General features: G+C 44.0%; 1 protein-coding gene across 3 annotated transcripts in view; it reads left to right on the top strand.

The window, feature by feature from the left end:
* Positions 1-20,013, top strand: part of LOC8051430 (ATP-binding cassette sub-family G member 1) — an 89,234-nt gene that overhangs the window by 28,523 nt on the left and 40,698 nt on the right. For all 3 annotated transcript variants that reach the window (XM_040218462.3, XM_040218460.3, XM_040218461.3), the window contains 3 exons: positions 4,506-4,623; positions 13,637-13,823; positions 17,075-17,220. In XM_040218462.3, the coding sequence (XP_040074396.1) occupies positions 4,506-4,623; positions 13,637-13,823; positions 17,075-17,220 (451 nt within the window). The remainder of the gene's footprint in view (positions 1-4,505; positions 4,624-13,636; positions 13,824-17,074; positions 17,221-20,013) is intronic.

The following is a 20,013-nucleotide window of genomic DNA, read 5'->3' as shown; positions in this document are numbered from 1 at the left end:
TCATTTCCATATTGAGATATGCTATACGCCTCAGCAATCTTCCTTGTTTCTTGCTGTCTATACAACACCCCCAGGATGACTGTGCCTTCTAACCTCGGTTCACAGCCGCACCATGTTCTCTTAACCTATCAAGAGAACAAACGCTCTATACTTCGTTTCAGCTTCGGTTCAGACGCAGCCAAAGCTACAAGCGCGAGCTCCGGGCTTTCAGCATCCCTGCCAAGCACGCGCGCTCGTGCAGTGCAAGCACTGTTCTGGGCCACATGCTCGCGCTTGTAGCATCGGCTTCGTCTGGACCGAAGCTGAAACGAAGTATAGATGAGGCCATCACCAGTCTTGGGTAAGTTACTTTTAAAAAGTAATTCGTTACAGTTACAGTTACTTTCAGAAAAAAAGTAGTTAAGTTATCGTTACAGTTACTGTAACAAAAAAGTAAATCGTTACAGTTACAGTTACTTTTAAAAAGTAACGACGCTACTTTTCAGTTACTTTTCTATTACACAAGAAATTTAGGAAAAAGTTGAAAAAGGCCCTCACCAAGTTTTATTGCATAAAATTAAAAAAGTACACTTTTTACTTCATATTATAACTTAGGAGCAGTTGCTTTTCGATATTTGAGTCAGAAAGTTTCCCTCGTTTGATGGCGAATACGTCCCTGCCCTTGCTGAACAGGCGTTCAACTGGCGCGCTGAATGGAATTGCTGTGTTGTGCCGCAGGAACAGGTTTTTGATTGCCGGGTAGGCGTTGAGGCAACAGGGTGCCGTATCTTACGAAGTTTCATTTCCCCACCGTTGCGCCTCACTGGCAGACATAACGCTGGGGCGTGGTGGAAAAAAAAAGAATCGTCGTTATTATCGTTGGTTGACTTTTTTGTCAATGTTTCGTCTGCGCTGGCAGCAGCGCCATCTCTTTTACACCTAGTCACCTAACATCCGGACTGCGAAATCACGATGTCCGTTGTCATCTATCCATGACAACCTGAATTTGGCATGTACTACGGCAGCCAGAAGAAGTTCGTCACAGTTGAGGTCTTCAGCGAACCTAAAAATAGAGAGGGTTACGAACGGTACAAAATACAAGAAGAACACGACGACTTGTTGGTAAAGTACTCCTTCTTGCAAAGTTTGCATGCTGCGGTCAAATTGTTAGCGACCACATTCACCACAGCAAAATATTCCCTGTACGCCGGCCATGGTAGTTCTTCTTTGTTCTCATCAACATCCCTATCCTTGGCAGCGCTAGCACATTCCTGGCTCGTTGACGGTTTCGCTGGGTTTATAAAGTTCCTGGACATATTTCTGCTCGCACCCGGCAACTTAGAAATAAACCCCGCGCAAAGAGCAGAAAATCTTGACTGTTGACCTTACGCCGGAGTAGTGGCGCAAATCAAGATACGAAACATGCGCAGTGCGGAGTAGTGTCGCTAATCAAAATACGAAACATGGGCGGCGCCCTCCGCGTGAATTGTTGTTTTACGGTTGATTCACCGGATTAAAAAGTATTTGTGCAGAAAAAAGAGAAACCGCAACATAGATAGTGCTTCAAGTTACTTAGATGTAAGTGTTCAGTCATAAAGTACAAGCACGTGCGTAAAGATAATTATATATTTTTCATCAAATCTACACGTGGCTATATTCGGGTCATGACTCGCGAGAAAGAACGTATTCACAAGTTTGTGCAAGGCCAACATGACACTCGAAATGTCGGAACAGACAATATGGAAAGTGCAAGGAATAGCTTGATTGTACTCGTTCAATTATATATTATTCATAAAAAAACTGGAAAGTAACGACGAAAGTAACGCCGTTACTTTCATCGTTACCTCAAAAAAAGTAATAGAACTACAGTTACAAGTTACAGTTTTAAAAAGTAACTCGTTACAGTTACAAGTTACCAAAAAAGTAACGAAGTTACAGTAACGCGTTACTAGTAACGCGTTACTACCCAAGACTGGCCATCACCCTCGGACAATCTCACCATCCATTGTAATAGGTGTGGCTGAAGCACCCACTTGGAAAAGGGGGTGCAAATTAATTTGCTGCAAGCCCCTGTGTGGTTGCAGAATACTGCTGAGCTGAATGCTCTGTTATTAATCAATGTCTCACAGGAGTCTAAAAAAAAATATACAGGCATGTATGCACAAGTTATTTTGTCTTCTTAAAAGTCTACCCATTACAGACATAAAATTCCTTTACTAAATACCATCTTGTTTTAGAGCATTTTTGTTGCATAATCTCACAGTGTCCTTGTCTCTACCTTTGTTTGCACTCAAATGTTATTACATACATTTGGTCAAGCACGTGATCAGGTCTTGCTTTTAGAAGAAAGCCCAGCTGAAATTACATTGGATGTTCCTCCTAAATACTGAGATCTGTGGCTAAATAACTAGAGCATAGAGAACAATGCTGATGTCATTAAATGTCACAGCGCTGCTTAAAATCGCTGTGTAATTACAAGTAAGGTTGTTTGCCTTTTCGTGAAATGTAACCTTGAGAAGGCTTGTCAGGAAAGAGCTAGCTAGGATGGTGAATACCGCAACGCGAGACAGAGATAAATTTGGCACCTACTGAAATACCCTCTCCTTTGTGGTTTTTGCACCTGGTCCCTTTGGAACTGTGCCCAAAAGCTTTGTAATCCGCTAGACTGCATTCCAGCCACAGATGTGGATTACTTCATCTCTGTGCTGCCAATTCTAAGCATAATAACTGTGCGGCAAAGTTGGAGAAGCAGCGAAACAATCAAATTTAGTAGAACATGCATGTAAAACTTAAAAATATTATTCGGTTCTCTTGTGTGCATTTATGCACGTCGTAATGGAGGCTGCTAATATTGCTGCCTATTTTTGTCAGCTCCACTTGGAATTTTATTGCCGGCTTTAGATATGCGGTGGTTCCGCCAAATTAGATGGGAAACTGTGCTGAACTGCAGTAATTACTGAGCTGTAGGTGGACCAGCAAACGGCTATAGTCTTTTGCATCAACCATTTTTTGGACGCTGTTTAAGAGAAGGAAGAAACAAAAGAAATAGTCAAGAGTTTTTTTGTTTTTTTTAAATTTTAGTTAGAGATAATTAGGAGGCTAACAGAAGTAGCTTTATTTTGCATTTGGGTGCCTTGGGTAGGAACATAAATGATCTAGGCAGGATATACTGCCAAAACATGGCATTTTATGAGGAGGAATGAGAAGTTAAAGTGCTCTATGAATATTTAACACACACCTGCGACATAGCTAGCCAGCTGCAATTTCTTTGCTCTGGTGACATTATTCAAACAGGCATTAGTGAATCCCACATTATATAAACCTGTTTGTGAAATGTGGTTTCCTTATGTAATGTGAATTGCTGTAACCTAGCATACTATGCAATTCCAAGAAAACCAACAGAATACGATTGGTTGGCCATTCTGCCGTCACATTCGTCTTTGAATAATGTCTATTGTAAAATGCTTGAAAAAGATTCATTGAACAAAAAGAAAAGGCGATTGATGTGTTCTTTTTTAACACTTTACTGCAAACCTTTTTATTTTTATGTTACAAGATTGTGACTTAAACACCTAGAATTTTCAGGGAAATCTTATTTGTTTCGGAAAGTTTGGGGTGACTGCTGGAAACTTCGCCTAAAAAGCATTCAAGGTGGAGGAAGTGTGTGAAAATGCGCTACTTTACAACACGAAGTTCGGTGGCCAAGCATGCCAGCATGTCGCAGTGTAGTGCAGTTAACTTCCTGTTGGCAAACATTCATGCAGCTGATGTGACTTCGACCTCATGATTGCCTTGGAATGTGGCTACTAAAAGGAATCTAGCATTTGGTTTGCCACAACTGTGTTTGTGTAATCAAGTTCCATACCGTCATCAGCGGAAGAATTCACATTGAGCAGTGCTATGCCACAGGTTTTCCTGGGTGGCTAGCCCATGCCTCCGCTTCAAACCCCAAGGCATCCTGCTGTAATCGTTTCCAGATTGCCGCGGCGCATGTGCACATACAGCTTTTATGTACCTCCGTTTGGACTTGATTTTGGTTAAATGTTCATTGGAAAAATGGGGTGCTGGGCAGTTACTATTTGAATGACTTAGCACAGATGGTGGTAGTGAGAATTGATTGAGGAAGTGATAGAAGATGTGACTGAGGCCCGTGTTCTCCGCATAGGAGACCCCTGTTCTCAATATTGTAGGTTAAGCAGTGGTATTGCCTCCGGGTTTAAACCAGGGGTCCAGCATGTTGGGTTTAGATTGGATTGGAACCTGCGCAGTCTTTACACACTGCCGCAGCGAAAAATACTGGAAGAAACCCAAACTATCATGTACATCTTGTTTTTGGGTGGATTTGCATTATTTGTAAAGGTCTGCAAACTGAACAATTAAAAAGCAGGGTTGTTGCAGTGTTGAATTATTTATTGTCACCAGTCACTGCCACGATTTACCGACACAGGGAAACAATGAGAATGTAGGCTGCATATTCATGTTTTCTAAAGGTTTTTTTTTTTGCCATTATTTGTTTGACATTGCAGAAAAGAGAGCACTCATCAGCCACATGTATGGGAAGGCGGAGCCGGGAACTCTGACGGCAATCATGGGGCCCTCGGGTGCCGGAAAGACCACCCTCATGAACGTCCTCTCTGGCCACTAGTGAGTAGTACCCTGCGACTTTCAGTCATCTGGGGTGTTACACAAGGGTTGATCAGTGTGCTTACTTAAGTCAGCATATTTTCCAGCTTATAAGCAGCACCTTTATAATAGTCACATCCTCTAAACAGCTGTATATAAAAAAAAGTGGTATTGTAATATTTTTAGAAAACCTCAGTCTTAATGTTTTTCAAAGATGAACTGTCACCAACTGGCCCATTACTTGAGTACTTTATCGTTGGTATTATAAATTGCACCTATATATATTTGTACAGCTGGCATGGTAAACCTGCACAGAAGCCCACATGTGTATATTATGATTGCAATGTGTGCAACGCGAGAGCACATTTTTTCAGCAAATCAAAGGAGAAATATGAACCCCATGCCGAATTTCTGCAGATAAGGTCTATGCTTATGAAAAAAATGCATACCGTACTGTAAACAACTCAATTGTTGCGAGATCCTAAATTTCGCGACTTGAATGATATTGTGAAAAATAGAACCCGCTCATATGTTTCCCTATGGTAGCAAATGCATAACGTACCACCCTTGTCTGCAAAGTTTCGTGCCCGCGAAATATGCCAGAAAACCACACCTCACTGAATTCACGATATATTGAACCTACGAAAATAAAAGTAGTTTACAGAAAGTCGCATGTTCTGTAAGACACACCAACGGAATTTCCGGGAAAAGCCACTACTTATACAGTGAAACCCGTTTAGAACGAACATATGTACAGCTAATTATTGTTGATATCGAATTCACGGAAAATTTAAATTAAAATGCATGTAAAAAGCACTTTTTATAACGAACGACATATTGGCTATATCAAGCTTTTCTCCCTGGGAAGGCTTCCAAGAACGCGTGAACAGTTGTCTTCTAGCCTTACCCTCCAAAACCTCCCCCCCCCCCCCCCCCCCCCCCCAAAAAAAAAAAAAAAAAAAAAAAATTGGAAAGGAAGAAAATTTCACTAGCTCAAGTTGTGAACAAAATTAAGTGAAGAGAAGCGATTGAGAAGGGGGAGAAAGCTAAGAATGCCTCTGCTCGAATGCACAGAAGAAAAAGAACTTTTCATCCCAAAAGGTTACTCACGAAGAGAAGCGATTCAGAAGGAAAGATAAGCTAAAAAAGACAAACGCTGCACGCATGCAAAAAAAAAAAATTCGCGTTGATACAGTTGAACTTTGATATAACGAACTTCAATGTAACGAAATCCTCGATTTAACGAAGTATTTTATTTTTCATAATTTCTTGCCCATAGACCCCATGTATTTTTAGTCTCTATATAACGAAGTCTATTTTGGTGCTATTTCAATATAACGAAGCGCCATTGCCATAGAAGGCAATAAATAAATAGACTCTAAAAAACAACTTCGCAAAAAAATTGTGGCTAAAAAAAAGATTATCCGCAAACGCGAGCGCTTGATAGGTTACTTCACGGGGACAGGCCTTCCAACGTTCCTAGGCTGCCCGAGGATGCGGCGCCGGTAGCGCCGGCGAGGCATGCGGCAAAGCGGATTCCGCGGGGCTGGCCAGAAAATGCCGAGCAAAAAGTTAACATGGCATAACAGCATCACCACTGACATTCACTGATCATCATAGTCCACTCTACCGCGGGTAGCGCGGGAGCCAACTTCAGCGGGGGAGCGACGTGATGGCGCGACCGCACGGGCAGTGCCATCTAGGAGAAGACCGATTATCGTCTTGCGAGCGTGATGTAAAGCAAAGGCGCAAGCACACTGTGGGCGCAAGGGGGCAAGTAAACTGTGCGGTCAAGAGTGCTGTGTCGGTTGGCAACATTGGCACCGCCTAAACCAAACAGCTTTATATTTCAACCGGGCCACGGGGCGGTTCACTCACGTGCTTGCTGCCATAAGGAAACGTAAAGTTCTTTCTTTGGATGAGAAAGCAAACGTTTTGGACGCCATCCTGAAGAAACTGCCGAGATCACGAGCACTCGGGAAGTGCTCAACGCAATGGACGTACTGAGGAGGTACACGGCGTCGCATGGGCAGCAAGATGCCGTGCAAGCGCTCTGGGCGCTCGAACGCCGTATGACGACGCCGCTGCTACTGTCGGACAAGGCGCAAGCAAAACTTGCGGACTACTTTGCCCCTAAATAAATGTCATTTTCGGTGAGTTTTCATACCCGTAAAATGCTTTGGAATTTTTTTTGCATGCTAAAGCCAAATTTCAATTTAGCGAAATTTCAATATAACGAAGTAAATTGCGAATTTTACCGACTTCGTTACATCGAGGTTTAACTGTACTAGGCGGAAGTGAAAAGAGTAGAATGAACGCATCGTGGAAGGTCATTGTAAATCTTTTTTTGCCATATCGAACTGGTCGTAGGGTTTCCTGCTGTTTGTTATAAACGGGTTTGACTGTACATTGAAAAGTATGGTAACCTAATTTACCCTAATAAAAGGGCACTGCCTGGATAGGCCCCCTATGTCACATAGTGAAATTTCTACACACAAAAATATATAATAAAGCAATACAGTAAACCCTCGATAATTCAAAGTCATTAAAACTAGAAAAGAATTTGAGATAGCCGGAGTTTCGAAATAAGCGAGGTACCAGATTTTCGTTGCGTTGATTGCACATTGTGCGAATGCAACCCTTCCAACAATCGTGCCAATTAATAATGTGCGAAATAGCAGCACCCTTAGCGGTTCAGGTGCACTGGAGCAGGAGACTGTCAACGGGCAGTTTCTTTGCTTTCGTCGGGTTGTGCACCTGTTGTCTGATATCGTCTCCGCACCGTCATTGCTCACGTCCTTATGGATTGCTCCACACTTGCGCGCAATGCAGAAAGTACCCTTTTCTTCTCGTCACTACATATCAGACACAGCGAATAACGAAACAACTACGATTTTGCTGGCACGGGGAGCGAGCGAGAACGCTGCAATGCCGAAGTCAAGTGAATGCCAATCGATGTACGTCGAACGCCATGCCAGCTCGCTGCGTGCATTTATTTGCAACCTCGAAAACAGCCACTGAGACTACTACTACAGTTTTATAACACCCTTGTTCCCGTGGCCGATTTCCCCACAGTGATGTAGCAAGAGGTGCTTGTTTGCACTTAGACACATTCTCGTACAGTGAGGTTCAGCATGTACTGCGTTAGCCTGATTGTATATAGCGATCTGCGAAGCAAGGGTGTTATAAAACTGGAGTATTTTTCTCAGTGGCTGTTTTCGAGGTTGCAAACAGGTACACCCAATGAGCTGGCACGACGTTCGGCGTACGTCAGTCTGCTTTCATTTGACTTGCTTCCCGTGCCAGCAAAATTGTAATTGTTGCGTTATTCGCTGCGTCTGATATGTAGTGACGAGAAGAAAACGGTATTTACTGCATCATGCCTAAGTGTGGAGCAATCCATGACGATGGGAGTGATGGTGCGGAGACAATAGCAGACGACAGATGCACAACCAGGTGAAACCGAAACCGAAATTACCCGTTGACAGTGCCCCGACACAACTTGTGACACATTGTACCGGTGCTCTCTTAACCACTCATTAAGACAGCTTCATGTCTGCCGTGTGTATCTGCTGCGCACGAAAGGTGCCAAAATGTGAATTCTGATGTAAGAGAAAAACGAGTATGCTCTAACAAACACTAAAACCAGTTTGTATCATGCATTGTGAAAGTGGTGTATTCTATTCCCCTTTCGTGCGGCCACAGATACATAGGTCAGACAGGACGCTGTCTTAATGAGCGGTCAAGAAAGCACCGGTACAATGTGTCGCAGGTTGTGTCGGGGCATCTTGGCGTGCATTGTCGCTGCTGTGGTGTACTCCAGCCTTTGAAAGATGCACAGTCATCAGTAGGCAAAAGGACAAACTCACGCGGGAGATTATAAAAGCACACACATAGGACAAGCAAAGTCAGAATCTGTTTGTGCCCCATCACTTGCCTTGTCGGTATTCGCAACTCTAATGCCCTATAGGTGGCGGGGGTGTAGTTCCAAGATGGCAGAAAAAACGGGCATGGATTCTTTATGATTTCCCGTGCGCTTGCTTGCTGACGCTGGTCAGTGCGCTAAAAATTATGTATTTCTCTACAAATGCCAAGTGGTCAGGGCATTATCGTATTATAGGTGATGGAGATGTTGATTCGCGTTAGCAAAACGAGCAGGCTGATATTTAAAAATTGCGGAACCCTCAACTTGCAAAGCTTTGTGGTGGGCAAGTGCATTATAGGCAACGCCAACGTCACGGATTGTGCAGAATATTTTTGAAGGTGATGAAGATACCGTGTTTGCACTTGGCATGGCCATTAGTGCTCTAAAAAGAGCCACGCACGGTGACCATCAAGCTTCGGAAGAGCAGCGTTTACAGTATTGATTTCTTCGTGTTACAGGCTCGCAAACCGCTGCTCACAGGCCTCGGTTTTAGTGTATTGCAGCACGTGGTCAAACTGCTCCATGATTATTGATAGGAAGTTTGTTACCGCAGGCTACCATGCGGTGTAGCATTACAACCGGAAGCTCGCGCTGCGCCTTTGGAGCACAGTTTTCAGCTCGCGCCAGGAGCGTTGCCGTGCTCATGCTAGCCTGCGGTAACGCTATACCAAAACTGCTATACCATAATCGGCGTGTTTAGGAGTTTTATTTATTGCTCCATCAAAAATAAATATCTTAATACAGTGTAGACCGCATATAACGTATGTCGCGGGAGTCGCGAAAATCCGCACTATAAGCGGTACTGTGCTATAACCAAAACATCAATTTTTCAGTCCAAAATACATGCCATGAGACAACTTACCTTTGTAAAACAATTTATTTTATATTAGATGAAAAATAAAGCTTAGTTTGAGGAAAGTCTTTATTTCACCAGACTAGTACACTTCTCTCTCAAGTGTGTCGCACATCTTGAAAGAAATTAGCGACTTTCTCCCCGCGCAGCCTTTTCACGGCGTCGCGGGTTGCGGACGGATGTTGCGAGCATTCAGGATTGCTAACCCTAATCACTTGTCTCCGGTGATGAAAATGCGTGAAAATTCACATCCTTTATATGGTACGCGCATGAAATGCTCCAAAATAGGCATGAAATGCTCCAAACGCAAATGCTTAGAAAGCACTACTGTAGTCGAAGTAAACAAACACGACGACACGAGCGTTTCTGCTGTCTTGAGAGTGCCGCCACGACATTGCTGCACGAGTTGGTCAATCTTCCCTTCTAATACGTGCTAGGTTATCATAGCAACACACAACGAAAATTCACAGTCAAGGATAGCGCTTTTACGCGGAACGATGAGATTCCACTACGCCGTCGACGTCGACGATCACCACCGACGCAATGTTTGCGGATAGAAGAAGCCAGCCTGGCCGGCCCGCGACCGGCATGCAACGCGCGCGAACGGCTGGTTGGGCTCGCCAATGCCTTGCGCCGTGAACGACACGTGCATGCGTCCCTCCGTTGCTATGGCAACTGAAGCCTCTCCTTTCGCTTCTTCCCGCTTCTTCGAGCAACCTCCTTGCTACCCTTGTCCCCGCGAGTGCCACTTGCGGCTAGCGCTGTCGCGCCGTTATCTGGTGTCACACAAAGAAGCGTGGTCGCTTCCCCGGTCGGTCTGCCCAGTCGGCGCGCTGCTTCAGAAACTGCACTATAACCGGTATTTCCCTTCGCGCGCCTGCATTTTAAGCGGTATGTAATTACATGAAGTTCTATGGGAGGCGAACCGGTGGTTTAAAAAAGCCGCGTTATACCCGGTACTGCACTATAAGCGGTTACGTTGTAAATGGTCTATACTGTATACAGGACATTTTTTTGTACCGTGTTATTTGCAACATTGCGGCCCCTCTCGTGAAAACTGCCTGTTCTAAGCTCTCGTCACGAACGGCTGTCTAGCACAGGCTCGCTTAAAGGGCAACTCCGCTTCATTTTTGGTTTTGAAAAAGCAATGCAGTCCTCTTCAGTATCGCCTAGGAAGACCGCACGTCAAATATTACGACGCAGTTCTCTCTAAATGTTTCTTAAACGGTCCGGCAAACTTTGCAACTCGCCAAGTCGCCGAAATCGGCTGACTCGAGCGGGCGAATTCAGGTGCAACCAACAGCGCAGTCAAGGCTACGGCATGGGCGGAGCCAACATTGAGCTAAGCGTCATCATCATGGCCCCCTTTTGCTTGTTTTTACTTCTCCGATTGAGCGTAGCACATGACGTCAGCAACGTTGCCTCTCGGCGCTCAGCGGTGTCCACGTGATTGGCGTACGTGCCTGCGCAGCGCGCTTCTTGGGAGCAGACCAACTGTCCGCCGTGATCCCGCCGTTACCGCCGTCTTCCGCGTCACAACCACCGTCGTCGTCTCACCGTTTGTGATTATTTCCTCTCGGAGTTTCGTCCACACTATGGACACCACATGCACAGAGTCGCAGACTTATGCCGCAGTTGTGCAGACGTCGTCGAATGCTGTAGACACCAAAACGTGGCGAAGAGTGCGGTGCAGACGACACTCGCGCCTGCCGCACGCCCGCCTCCATCCCGCCCGTCGGTGGGCCGAGGATCACGTGACATCTCATACCACGTGATGGCCATGTACTTGGCGGCCCGAGGCCAATGTTGCCGGACGGAGCCGAAGTTTCGGTTTCGATTTCCGCTCGTGTTTAAAATTAGATTTAAAAATATATATCCCATTTTTTGCGAAGCAAACGACGTAGTGTCTTTTACAAGGGCTTTTTAATTTGAAATCGCTCATTATCCCGAAATCTTCGGAATTGAGCGGAGTTGCCCTTTAAGACGCTTTGGGAATTTTTTTATTTACTTTGTAATTACCTAAAAGCAAGTATTTGTATTCTATCTTTTAAAAGTGCTTGAAGTAAATGGTCATGTTCTTTGTAACAGCCTTAAAACGCAAGCACATTCCCGATGTGTATTGCTTGACATAGTGCGACCAGTTTTCTCTTACTTAGGGCAAAGAATAGACTTTTCGTAGACCGTACGCTAGAGCTCTACATTACTAGTGGGAGCGTTTGCCGCCATGTTGAGCAAAGATCGAGCTGGCGGTCATGCACAAGACCAGAAATCTGCGGCGTATGCGATATACAAAAAGTCCCTAATGAAATTAGACATCCCGGTTCTTCGTGCAACGATGTGGCCAGGCAGAGCACAAGAATTCTTATTTTAATGCGCTCACTTTTTTCGTTAAAACGGCTTTACGCTTCAAGGCCGACAGCCCCTACCCCCGTTTCCGCACTGCCGCCGTCGCTGCTGTCCCCGTTCCTCTGGTTCTCCCTTTGTCTGCGGGAGGGCGAGCGGCAAGCTGGGGCCGCGAATAGGAGAGCATGCTTCTTTGTAGATCGGAGAAGAGTGCGCGCATATGACTCCAGGAACATGTGTCGTCCTTCTTGAGTGTTGTCTCCCTTTTTTGCTTTTGGTTCGGGCAAATTTTATATTTTAGTCTTGTGCGAATAGTGGATTTTGAGTTCGAAGCGAATTCGAAGCGAATAGTGGTTTTGGCCGAATATTTTCGATTCGAATATCGAATAGTTTTTCCACGCCTTTCACTATCATTGCATAATGCTTAGACGAAAACCTAGCTAAACCTGCAAAGGTTATTCCACTTTTTCATTCATAAGCTAAGCTTAATCTATCTATATTTATGAACTGTGATCTCAGAAGGTCTGGTGTCTTGGGATGGCTAGCAAACCACGGATTTGACATAAAATGAATCCTATATAGATGGCCAACTATACCAATTGAGTGAATTTACAAATCTTGATATATAAAATATTATTTCTTTAATCTCAAGTTAAAAAAGATTGAGTCGTGCATGATGAACACAGGTTGTAAAAGCATCTCTGCCTAACATAGTATACTCTTCCATAAAAGTTTAATTTTGAAACTTTTACTACTATGTAGATATACACATTCACAAAGTTTCCATTTATTTTCAAATACAGTCGGCACGGGTGCACCATCCCGCTTTGAATGTATGCTTTTCTTGAGCACGCAATTACAATATTGTTTATCGCGGCGGGTTACCCCGTTAAGTGCGCTTCTTAGCGAGCACCGATGTAATGCGGAGAAGCAACACCCGCGGAGCTCACTTTCGCGGGTTTTGCTTCTCCGCAGCGCACCGGTGCTTCGTAAGAAGCGCACTCAACGGGGCTAACCCGCCGTAATCAACACTTCGAAAAACGCGAATAGTGCAGTTCCTTTCGAAGCGAATATCGAATAGTGTATTATTCGGAACTACTATTCGAAATTCCGAATATTCGCACAACCCTATTATATTTATACGCGTTGTCAGATCCATAAAAGCTCAGTTGTTAGTCAGCGCCGTGTTTATCTTCCTTCTCCTGCTCTGTCGCTGTCCCTGCACTGTTTATTACCCATTAAAATTAACTCCTAACTAGCTCATTTGTCAATGCTACTAGTTTTCTTTTTGGAGTGTTGTTTCTTCCTCAACCAATCTTGAGTCCACCAGTTCATTGTATAATGTGCCCTGCCTGCTTTTTTTTTTTTTTTTTTTTTTGTAATATTTTTTGTCAAGATTTGAAGAGGAGTCCTCTAAGCTTTTCGAGATAAGCGATGCACAAATGCATTGTGCCTATGGGAGTGAATTCCTTGACGAGGAAATCTTTCAGTTTAACCGAGATAACCGAGTTTCAGTTAACGAGAGGGATTACGTACTGTGCTTAGACCATTAGACACAATTTATTTATTTTGTTTATTTATTTATTGTATCCCTCCAATCAGCGAGAAAGCCAGTCATTTGAAAGCAGAGAGTACTGATTTCAGGAACAATGCTGAGCTTCGAAATTACACGAGATCAAGCCGATTGTATCAGACGTGGTTCAGCCCACTACACCAAGGCATAATTTTTACGAGCTTGTGTTACGCCTAACCTTATGAGAGAGAAGGCAGATGCACTGTCTCTAGGCCTTTGATTTCCTTTTTCTTGACAATGCAATGCCGCAACCGGCATTCCTTCACCCGATTTTGCGATCCGGGAAAGATGTGGGACACGACAAGGAATTAAAGCCAAGTGCTCGTTTTCCCTTCCACAGTGACAAAGGCTATGAAGGTGAGGTGCAGGTGAACGGCTGGGTGCGGGACACGGAGCTGTTCAACCAGCAGAGCTGCTACGTCATGCAAGATGACTGCCTGCTTCCCGAGCTCACCGTCAGGGAGGCTCTGACCATGAGCCTCCAGCTTCGCATGCCCTCCCTCAATCGCTCCAAGAGGGAGCAGCTGGTGGGTGCACATTCTTGCCGCCCCATCTCTCAATTCTCAGGTCCTGTTTTGAGAAGGCTTTGGAAATTTTTCTGAAGCTGTCGGAACAATTGGACATCTCTGTATTCTCAAGTGCGGCCTCCAAAAGCTGCCATGTTGGTGCTGTTGCGTGTAGATTGTCCGATGGTCAAGCCTTCCTAAGGCGTGTCCACCGTTGCCTGACTGCTGCCCCAACAAAGCTCCTTCCCCAGCATAGTAGTCAGACTAGTTTTTGAAGTGTGGTTGCTTGCGTAGCAGACTAGTTTATAAAGTACAGTGGCTTGTGAATCTGTATAGACATAGCAGTGTTTAAAAATTGTTGAAGATTAGCTTCCAACTCCTTAAAATCTCAAGCTGGCATTTTGTGAACCACACTGCATCTAGTGCAAGAGAACATATCTCTATAATGATGCCAGCATTTTCCAAAAAAAAGAAAATCTTCATATTGATATATCGGATGCCTCTACCAGAATAACAAACATACTTCTTGTTAGCTGTGCTTTCCTCTTTATATCTTTGCTTTTTTCCGCCTTTACTACAAAGCCTTGAGAAGGAGCCTCAGTGTGACGGCCAACATTTCATGTAGCTGCCAGTGTGCGACTTTTATGAGTGCTCAGGTCCTTCCCACCAGCGTTCACTGTTGCCTACATACTGTAAAATTCTGAGCAAGCGCCCCCCCTCCCCCCTTGCCCGCAAGTAAAAATTGCCCGCAAAGTGAGGGGGGCGCTATCTCGGAAAGGCACCAAAATTCAAGATGGCGACAACAAAATTTTCCTGCCAGGAAAGAAAAAAGCGGAGTGTACATGGATTTAATATTTTAGTTATCTCTGCGAACATCGACCTTAAGGAGTTCAATGTTTGAATGCATTTTTCTCAGTTCCACTTTTTGCTGCAAATTTCATACAGAGGAATGTTTTGTTCGAAAATAAAAGCATTTTAATACCAGAATCAAGATATTTCTTAAATTAAATTTACTGGGGAATCGGGCTATCTATACTTTATTTTGTTTTTTTAGTTGAAGTCCTCGTTGAGAAAAATACTGTTTTCATAAATTAACATAGGACAGATATGCATCTCATATCTTGAGGTAATTACTGTTCCTAAAATATTTACATTTGAGTAATAAAAACAAGATAGCCCAATTTCCCAAATCTCCTACTTTATATTCAATATAAAAACAAGATAGTCCAAGGTCCCAAATCGCCTACTTTATATTCGAGGATTCAAAATGGTGCTTAATAGCTTCATTTGCATATCATAGATTAACAAAGAGTGACACATATTCTTATGCAGGTAAATATAATTGTCCTAGAGGGCTGAAAGTTTGCACAATACAGATACATCTGATGTTAAATGACCCCTGCAAATTTCATTCCGATCACTTTAGTAGTTCAGGAGTTTAAAGGGACACTGACAGGGTATTTATGCTCGCCGAGGTTTTAAGTTGTACGTGACATATGAGAGCTCAACTACCCAGAACAGAATTTGCAGCTCGAAATTCGGTTTCTTTCCGCCCGAAAACCGCCGATCAAGAACTGGCCGGTTCGAGTCTCGCTCACTCTCTTTCTCGCGGTCACGGGCCGTTTTCTAAGGTATCGATGCGACCACCAAATTTAATCAAAGTCGTGGGTCACTGAAAGCACACAATCAATATTAAAAATAGAAAAAAATATGAAACCCATTTTTTGTGGCTTCTAAAAAGCTGCAAATACGTTGATTGAAAAAAAAGTTCCACAGACAACCGGAAGCATTCTGTGCGTGCGTCGTTTCGCGTATCGTGGGACTCGCAGGGACGGCGATGGCAGCGGACGACTATTTCAGAACTGTCGTTCGCGGTACCGGCGAATTTTGTCTGCCTTTAAAAGAGAAATTTGGGACTGGTCAAAAGAATTAGTATTCATCCCGTACGACACGCCCGACCACCAAGCCGATTTGCACGAAGACGTCGCCGAGCCGTCGCTCCCTTCTTGTGGCTGAAGACATCGCTCGCGCAAACGTCAAGCGCGACGTGTCTACTTCGACTTGAATATGCACGCGTACGATTTCTTTACTAGGTGAGAATGTCGCCAATGCGTGGTGCATCCCGACTTCGACCCGGGAGTGCTTTTGCTAGAGAAAAATCGACAGCAAACTTTCCAACTTACAGTTTACCGGCTGAATTATTACTAAGGAAAGAGATCCACCAGTAAAGAGATCCCCTAGTAGCTCAGTGGGAAAGACGTCCAGTTCGCACGCGGTAGGACCGGGTTCGATCCCCCGTGAAACCTTATTTTTTTTTTTTTTTCAAACATTTTTTGATGTTTACATATCTTTTTCTTTTTTTTTTTTTTTACAATCATCACTGAAGAAACAAAAAACAATATAAGAAACAAATGTTGTGGACGACACGTCGCTGAATTAAATGGTATGAGATTTCCTTTTTGACACCTGCGAACTCAATGTAATCACTTTCCACAAAATGCAAGGAGCATATAAATCAGGTAGCGTCCGCTTTCCGAGGTGCCCGTAAATGGTCTACAGGAATTGCAGCCAGCCATTGGTCCCGATCCCGTTGATCTTTCGGAAACTCTGTCGCACAGTGCCACTTCTGTTTCGGACGCAGGACATGTGAGCCAGCTCTTCACGCAACATCTTGGGTGTATTCTTTTCGGAGCCGATCAAAATCCACCACGGGCACTCACTACTCATCTCCAACTCCTCAATGTACAAAACAACTCATCTTGGAGTACAGAACAACTAGCGGAACATACATAACTGCAAAAGAATCCCACGGCGACCAGTTCCCATACGCCGCATGTCGTCTGCTACCGGGAAAGAGAACAAAAAAAAAAAAAAAAAAAAAAAAACACGGTTGGGTGTAGCCACGTGACTTCCGCCACACACTCTCTTCTCTCCACTTCTCCGACCTCCGTCGGGTTTCGGTTTCGATTTCGAGCAGTTGCGTCTTTTGGCTTTATTAAAAAAATACACTACTCTGTTGCAAAATATTGATTGGGTAGTCCTCAGACACCATAATAAAGCGCCTGGCAAAAAATTAAAAAAAAATTTTGGGGGGTGTCAGTGTCCCTTTAATCTCTAGCCAGTTTCCCCCCTTAACAATACGCTATACTGCCTGCTCCTGGTTTGGCATTTCATCGTTAATCGGATTAGCAGTACAACCAAGTATATAAAATGAAACAAATGTATAGATCTCCTGGTACCCTTGAAAAGCTCTTGTTGGTGGCCTCTTGCAGGTTGGTGAAGCCATCACGCGCTGGGGCCTGGATGCCTGCCAGAACACGAGGACCAGCTCCCTCTCTGGGGGGCAGCGCAAGCGGCTGGCCATTTCTCAAGAACTCATTAGCAACCCACCGGTCATCTTCCTCGACGAACCCACCAGGTAGGTCTCTCAGAACCGCTGGGGTGTGCACCAGATTGGGGGAGCACTGCGCCGCCATGCACAGCTTACCAGCAAGGGCCATGGGCCCTTGCTGGTAAGTAGCGCCAGTAGCCTGAGTACTCCTGAGTCCTACCGCTAGGTGACGCTATGCAAGCCCTTTTTTCCCATTGAGCTGCATGTCATCATCATCATCATTATTATCATTTTGCTTTTCCCGATTCAAGTTCAAGTTTTATTCGCCTCAAAGACGTTCGTTTGAACGTATTACATTACGTGTTGCCAGTCGACATTTTGCGCTCGTGGTCTTGCACGTCTTATCTCGCTCGCACAACGCTGGCTTGGACGTCATGGCCCCATCTGTTCTTCTGCCGCCGCGATGTGTCACTAAGAAGCGCAGAAAGTACTCGACCATAACTCTAGAAAGGAAGGCAGCAATTCTCAAGCTAACAGAAAGTTGCCGAATGGAAACGGAGGTGTAACCTGAAACGAGGCACTATTTACAGCTTTTTTAAGCCCACTTGGAAGTAATAAAGGCAAGTTTTTTAATTTGCAGATTTTTCAGACTGCTCTATTATTCTGGTGTTTTTTCGGTCCCTGTGAAGTCCGAATAATCGTTCGGCGACTGTACCTAAAATGCAGATATATTCTTGTCCAACTGCCACCAAAGGCGAGGAGCCTTTGGTGCCTACCGCGAGGGAGGTCTTGGATGCCATCAATGTATTACGCTGGGTCGCCGGCTCCCAGGACGACGACAGCGCTCTAAACGCTTTGGTGTCCTTTGAGTGCTGCGTGCTGCCTTCGCTCGCGCGTAAGATTCAAGGCAAGCTTACAGACTTCATTTCCACTAAATAAATGATGTGATGAGTTTGCCTACGTGGATTTTTAATTTTCGCTTTCTTTCCACGTGAGTTTTTCCGCGAAAACTGCATATAACGAAATCCTCCTTATAACGAATTATTGCAAACTTTTATAAATTTCGTTATATCCAGGTTTAACTGTATGCTTCAGTATCAAAGAAAGCATCAAATGTTGTCAAATATGAACTTATTAGCAATGCAATCATTTGTTTTCATTTTCAAGTGATGGGCTAACAGTTGTTAACCTTTGCTCGAAAAGCGTCAGTGGCTGTTCCAAACCAATAATTTGCCTGCTGCAAAACTTACTGCAAAAGGTCAAATGCCGCTTTCATCACTCTCATAATGAACTCTCCATTCAATATGGCAATGATAGACAGCTCTTACAAAGCATTGTTGCTCAAATTGCAACCTGAGTATTCAGCTTATTCCTGAGGAATTTCATTCTGTTGAGGAAAATTCCAATCTTGATAAGACTACTGAGTAAATAAAATTGGTAGTTCTAACCTGATCATTTGACTTCCGGCTAGGATCAACCGAAACACTAAGGTTACAAACAAGATAGGATCTTGAAAGTTTGTGATTGTTGTCTGACCTATGAGGATCAACAATGATTTTAGTCTTGTCTGAAAAGAAACAACCTTAGTTTTTCTGGAATTAAAAACATCATGTTTGTACAACAGCATTGGGGAATATAGTTTCAATGTCACCTGGCAACACTTTATAGAAGCATGCAAATGGTACAGTACACTTTTATATTCTTGGTGAACTGAAACACCTCTAAGCTGATCATGCTAGTTCGGAGATCATTCACAAAAATGTTAAAAAAATGTGGTCTAAGATTCATCTCCCATGATTCTCCAGTTTTGAAGGTACTGCATTTAAGTAAGAGACCTGCGTCCTGATTAGAACTCTATGGAAGCAATCACTGAAGTATCTGATAAACCAATCACAAAATCACAAAGAAAGACATTGCATGGATGATTCAACATTAGGTTGTGGTCTATAAAATCAAATGCCTTTGAGCACTTAAATATTACATCACCCTGCCCTCAGGACCCAACTAAAGCCTTTGTGACATCCAGAAGGGTTACAAGGGTTTGTCTCAGCAGATCATCCACTACAAAAACCATGCTGATTGGATTTATGCACTTACAGTTGCCGACGGATTTTTCGGACACCGATAATTTAGGCTTGTTCAATATTTCGGACTAAAGGAGGAACCGTGACCTATCCAATAGAAATACTGTCGCTGACCAAGCTTTTGGATGCCGAAAGTTTGGACTTGTTCGATATTTCGGAGCTAAAGGTGGAACCGTGACCTACCCGATAGAAATAGTGCATATTCACGACCAATGTTTCGGACAGCTTGAAGTCCGAAAGTTTGATTTTTCGGACAAAATTGATGCGACCGATCTCCGGGAAACACCACTGAGAAGCAACCATTTTGGATTCCATGTTGGCTGCACATGACTTGGCTTGGTTTGGCAGCGCTACTTGAGTACTGCTAAGTCCTACCGCTGGGTGATGCTGTACGGCTTTTTTTTCTCTATCTGTGCGCCATTATAATCGTCATTGTTGTTACCATTTTGTTTTGTTCATTCATCATTGCGGTCATGGACCTGTGCATCTCATCTCAATCTCGTCTTGTTGAATGGTGTTTTCGGACTACGCTGCTTTGGGCGTCATTGCCCCATCTGTTTTTCCACCGTCGCAGTGTGTCGCTAAGAAACGCAGAAAGTACTCGACCATGATGCTAGTAAAGAAGGCAGTGATTCTCGTGCTAATAGAAAGTTGTCGAATACAAACGGAGGTGTAACCTGAAGCAAGGCACTATTTACGGCTTTTTTAAGCCCGCTTAGACGTAATAATGGCAAGTTTTTTAATCTGCTGATTTTTCGGACTGCTGTATTATTCAGACGTTTTTTCGGACTTTGCG

The sequence above is a fragment of the Ixodes scapularis genome, unplaced genomic scaffold, assembly GCF_016920785.2.
Source record: "Ixodes scapularis isolate PalLabHiFi unplaced genomic scaffold, ASM1692078v2 PGA_scaffold0__279_contigs__length_252992795, whole genome shotgun sequence".
Taxonomy (NCBI): domain Eukaryota; kingdom Metazoa; phylum Arthropoda; class Arachnida; order Ixodida; family Ixodidae; genus Ixodes; species Ixodes scapularis.
Note: the sequence above shows the minus strand (reverse complement) of the source record. Positions and strands in the feature narration are given on the sequence as shown.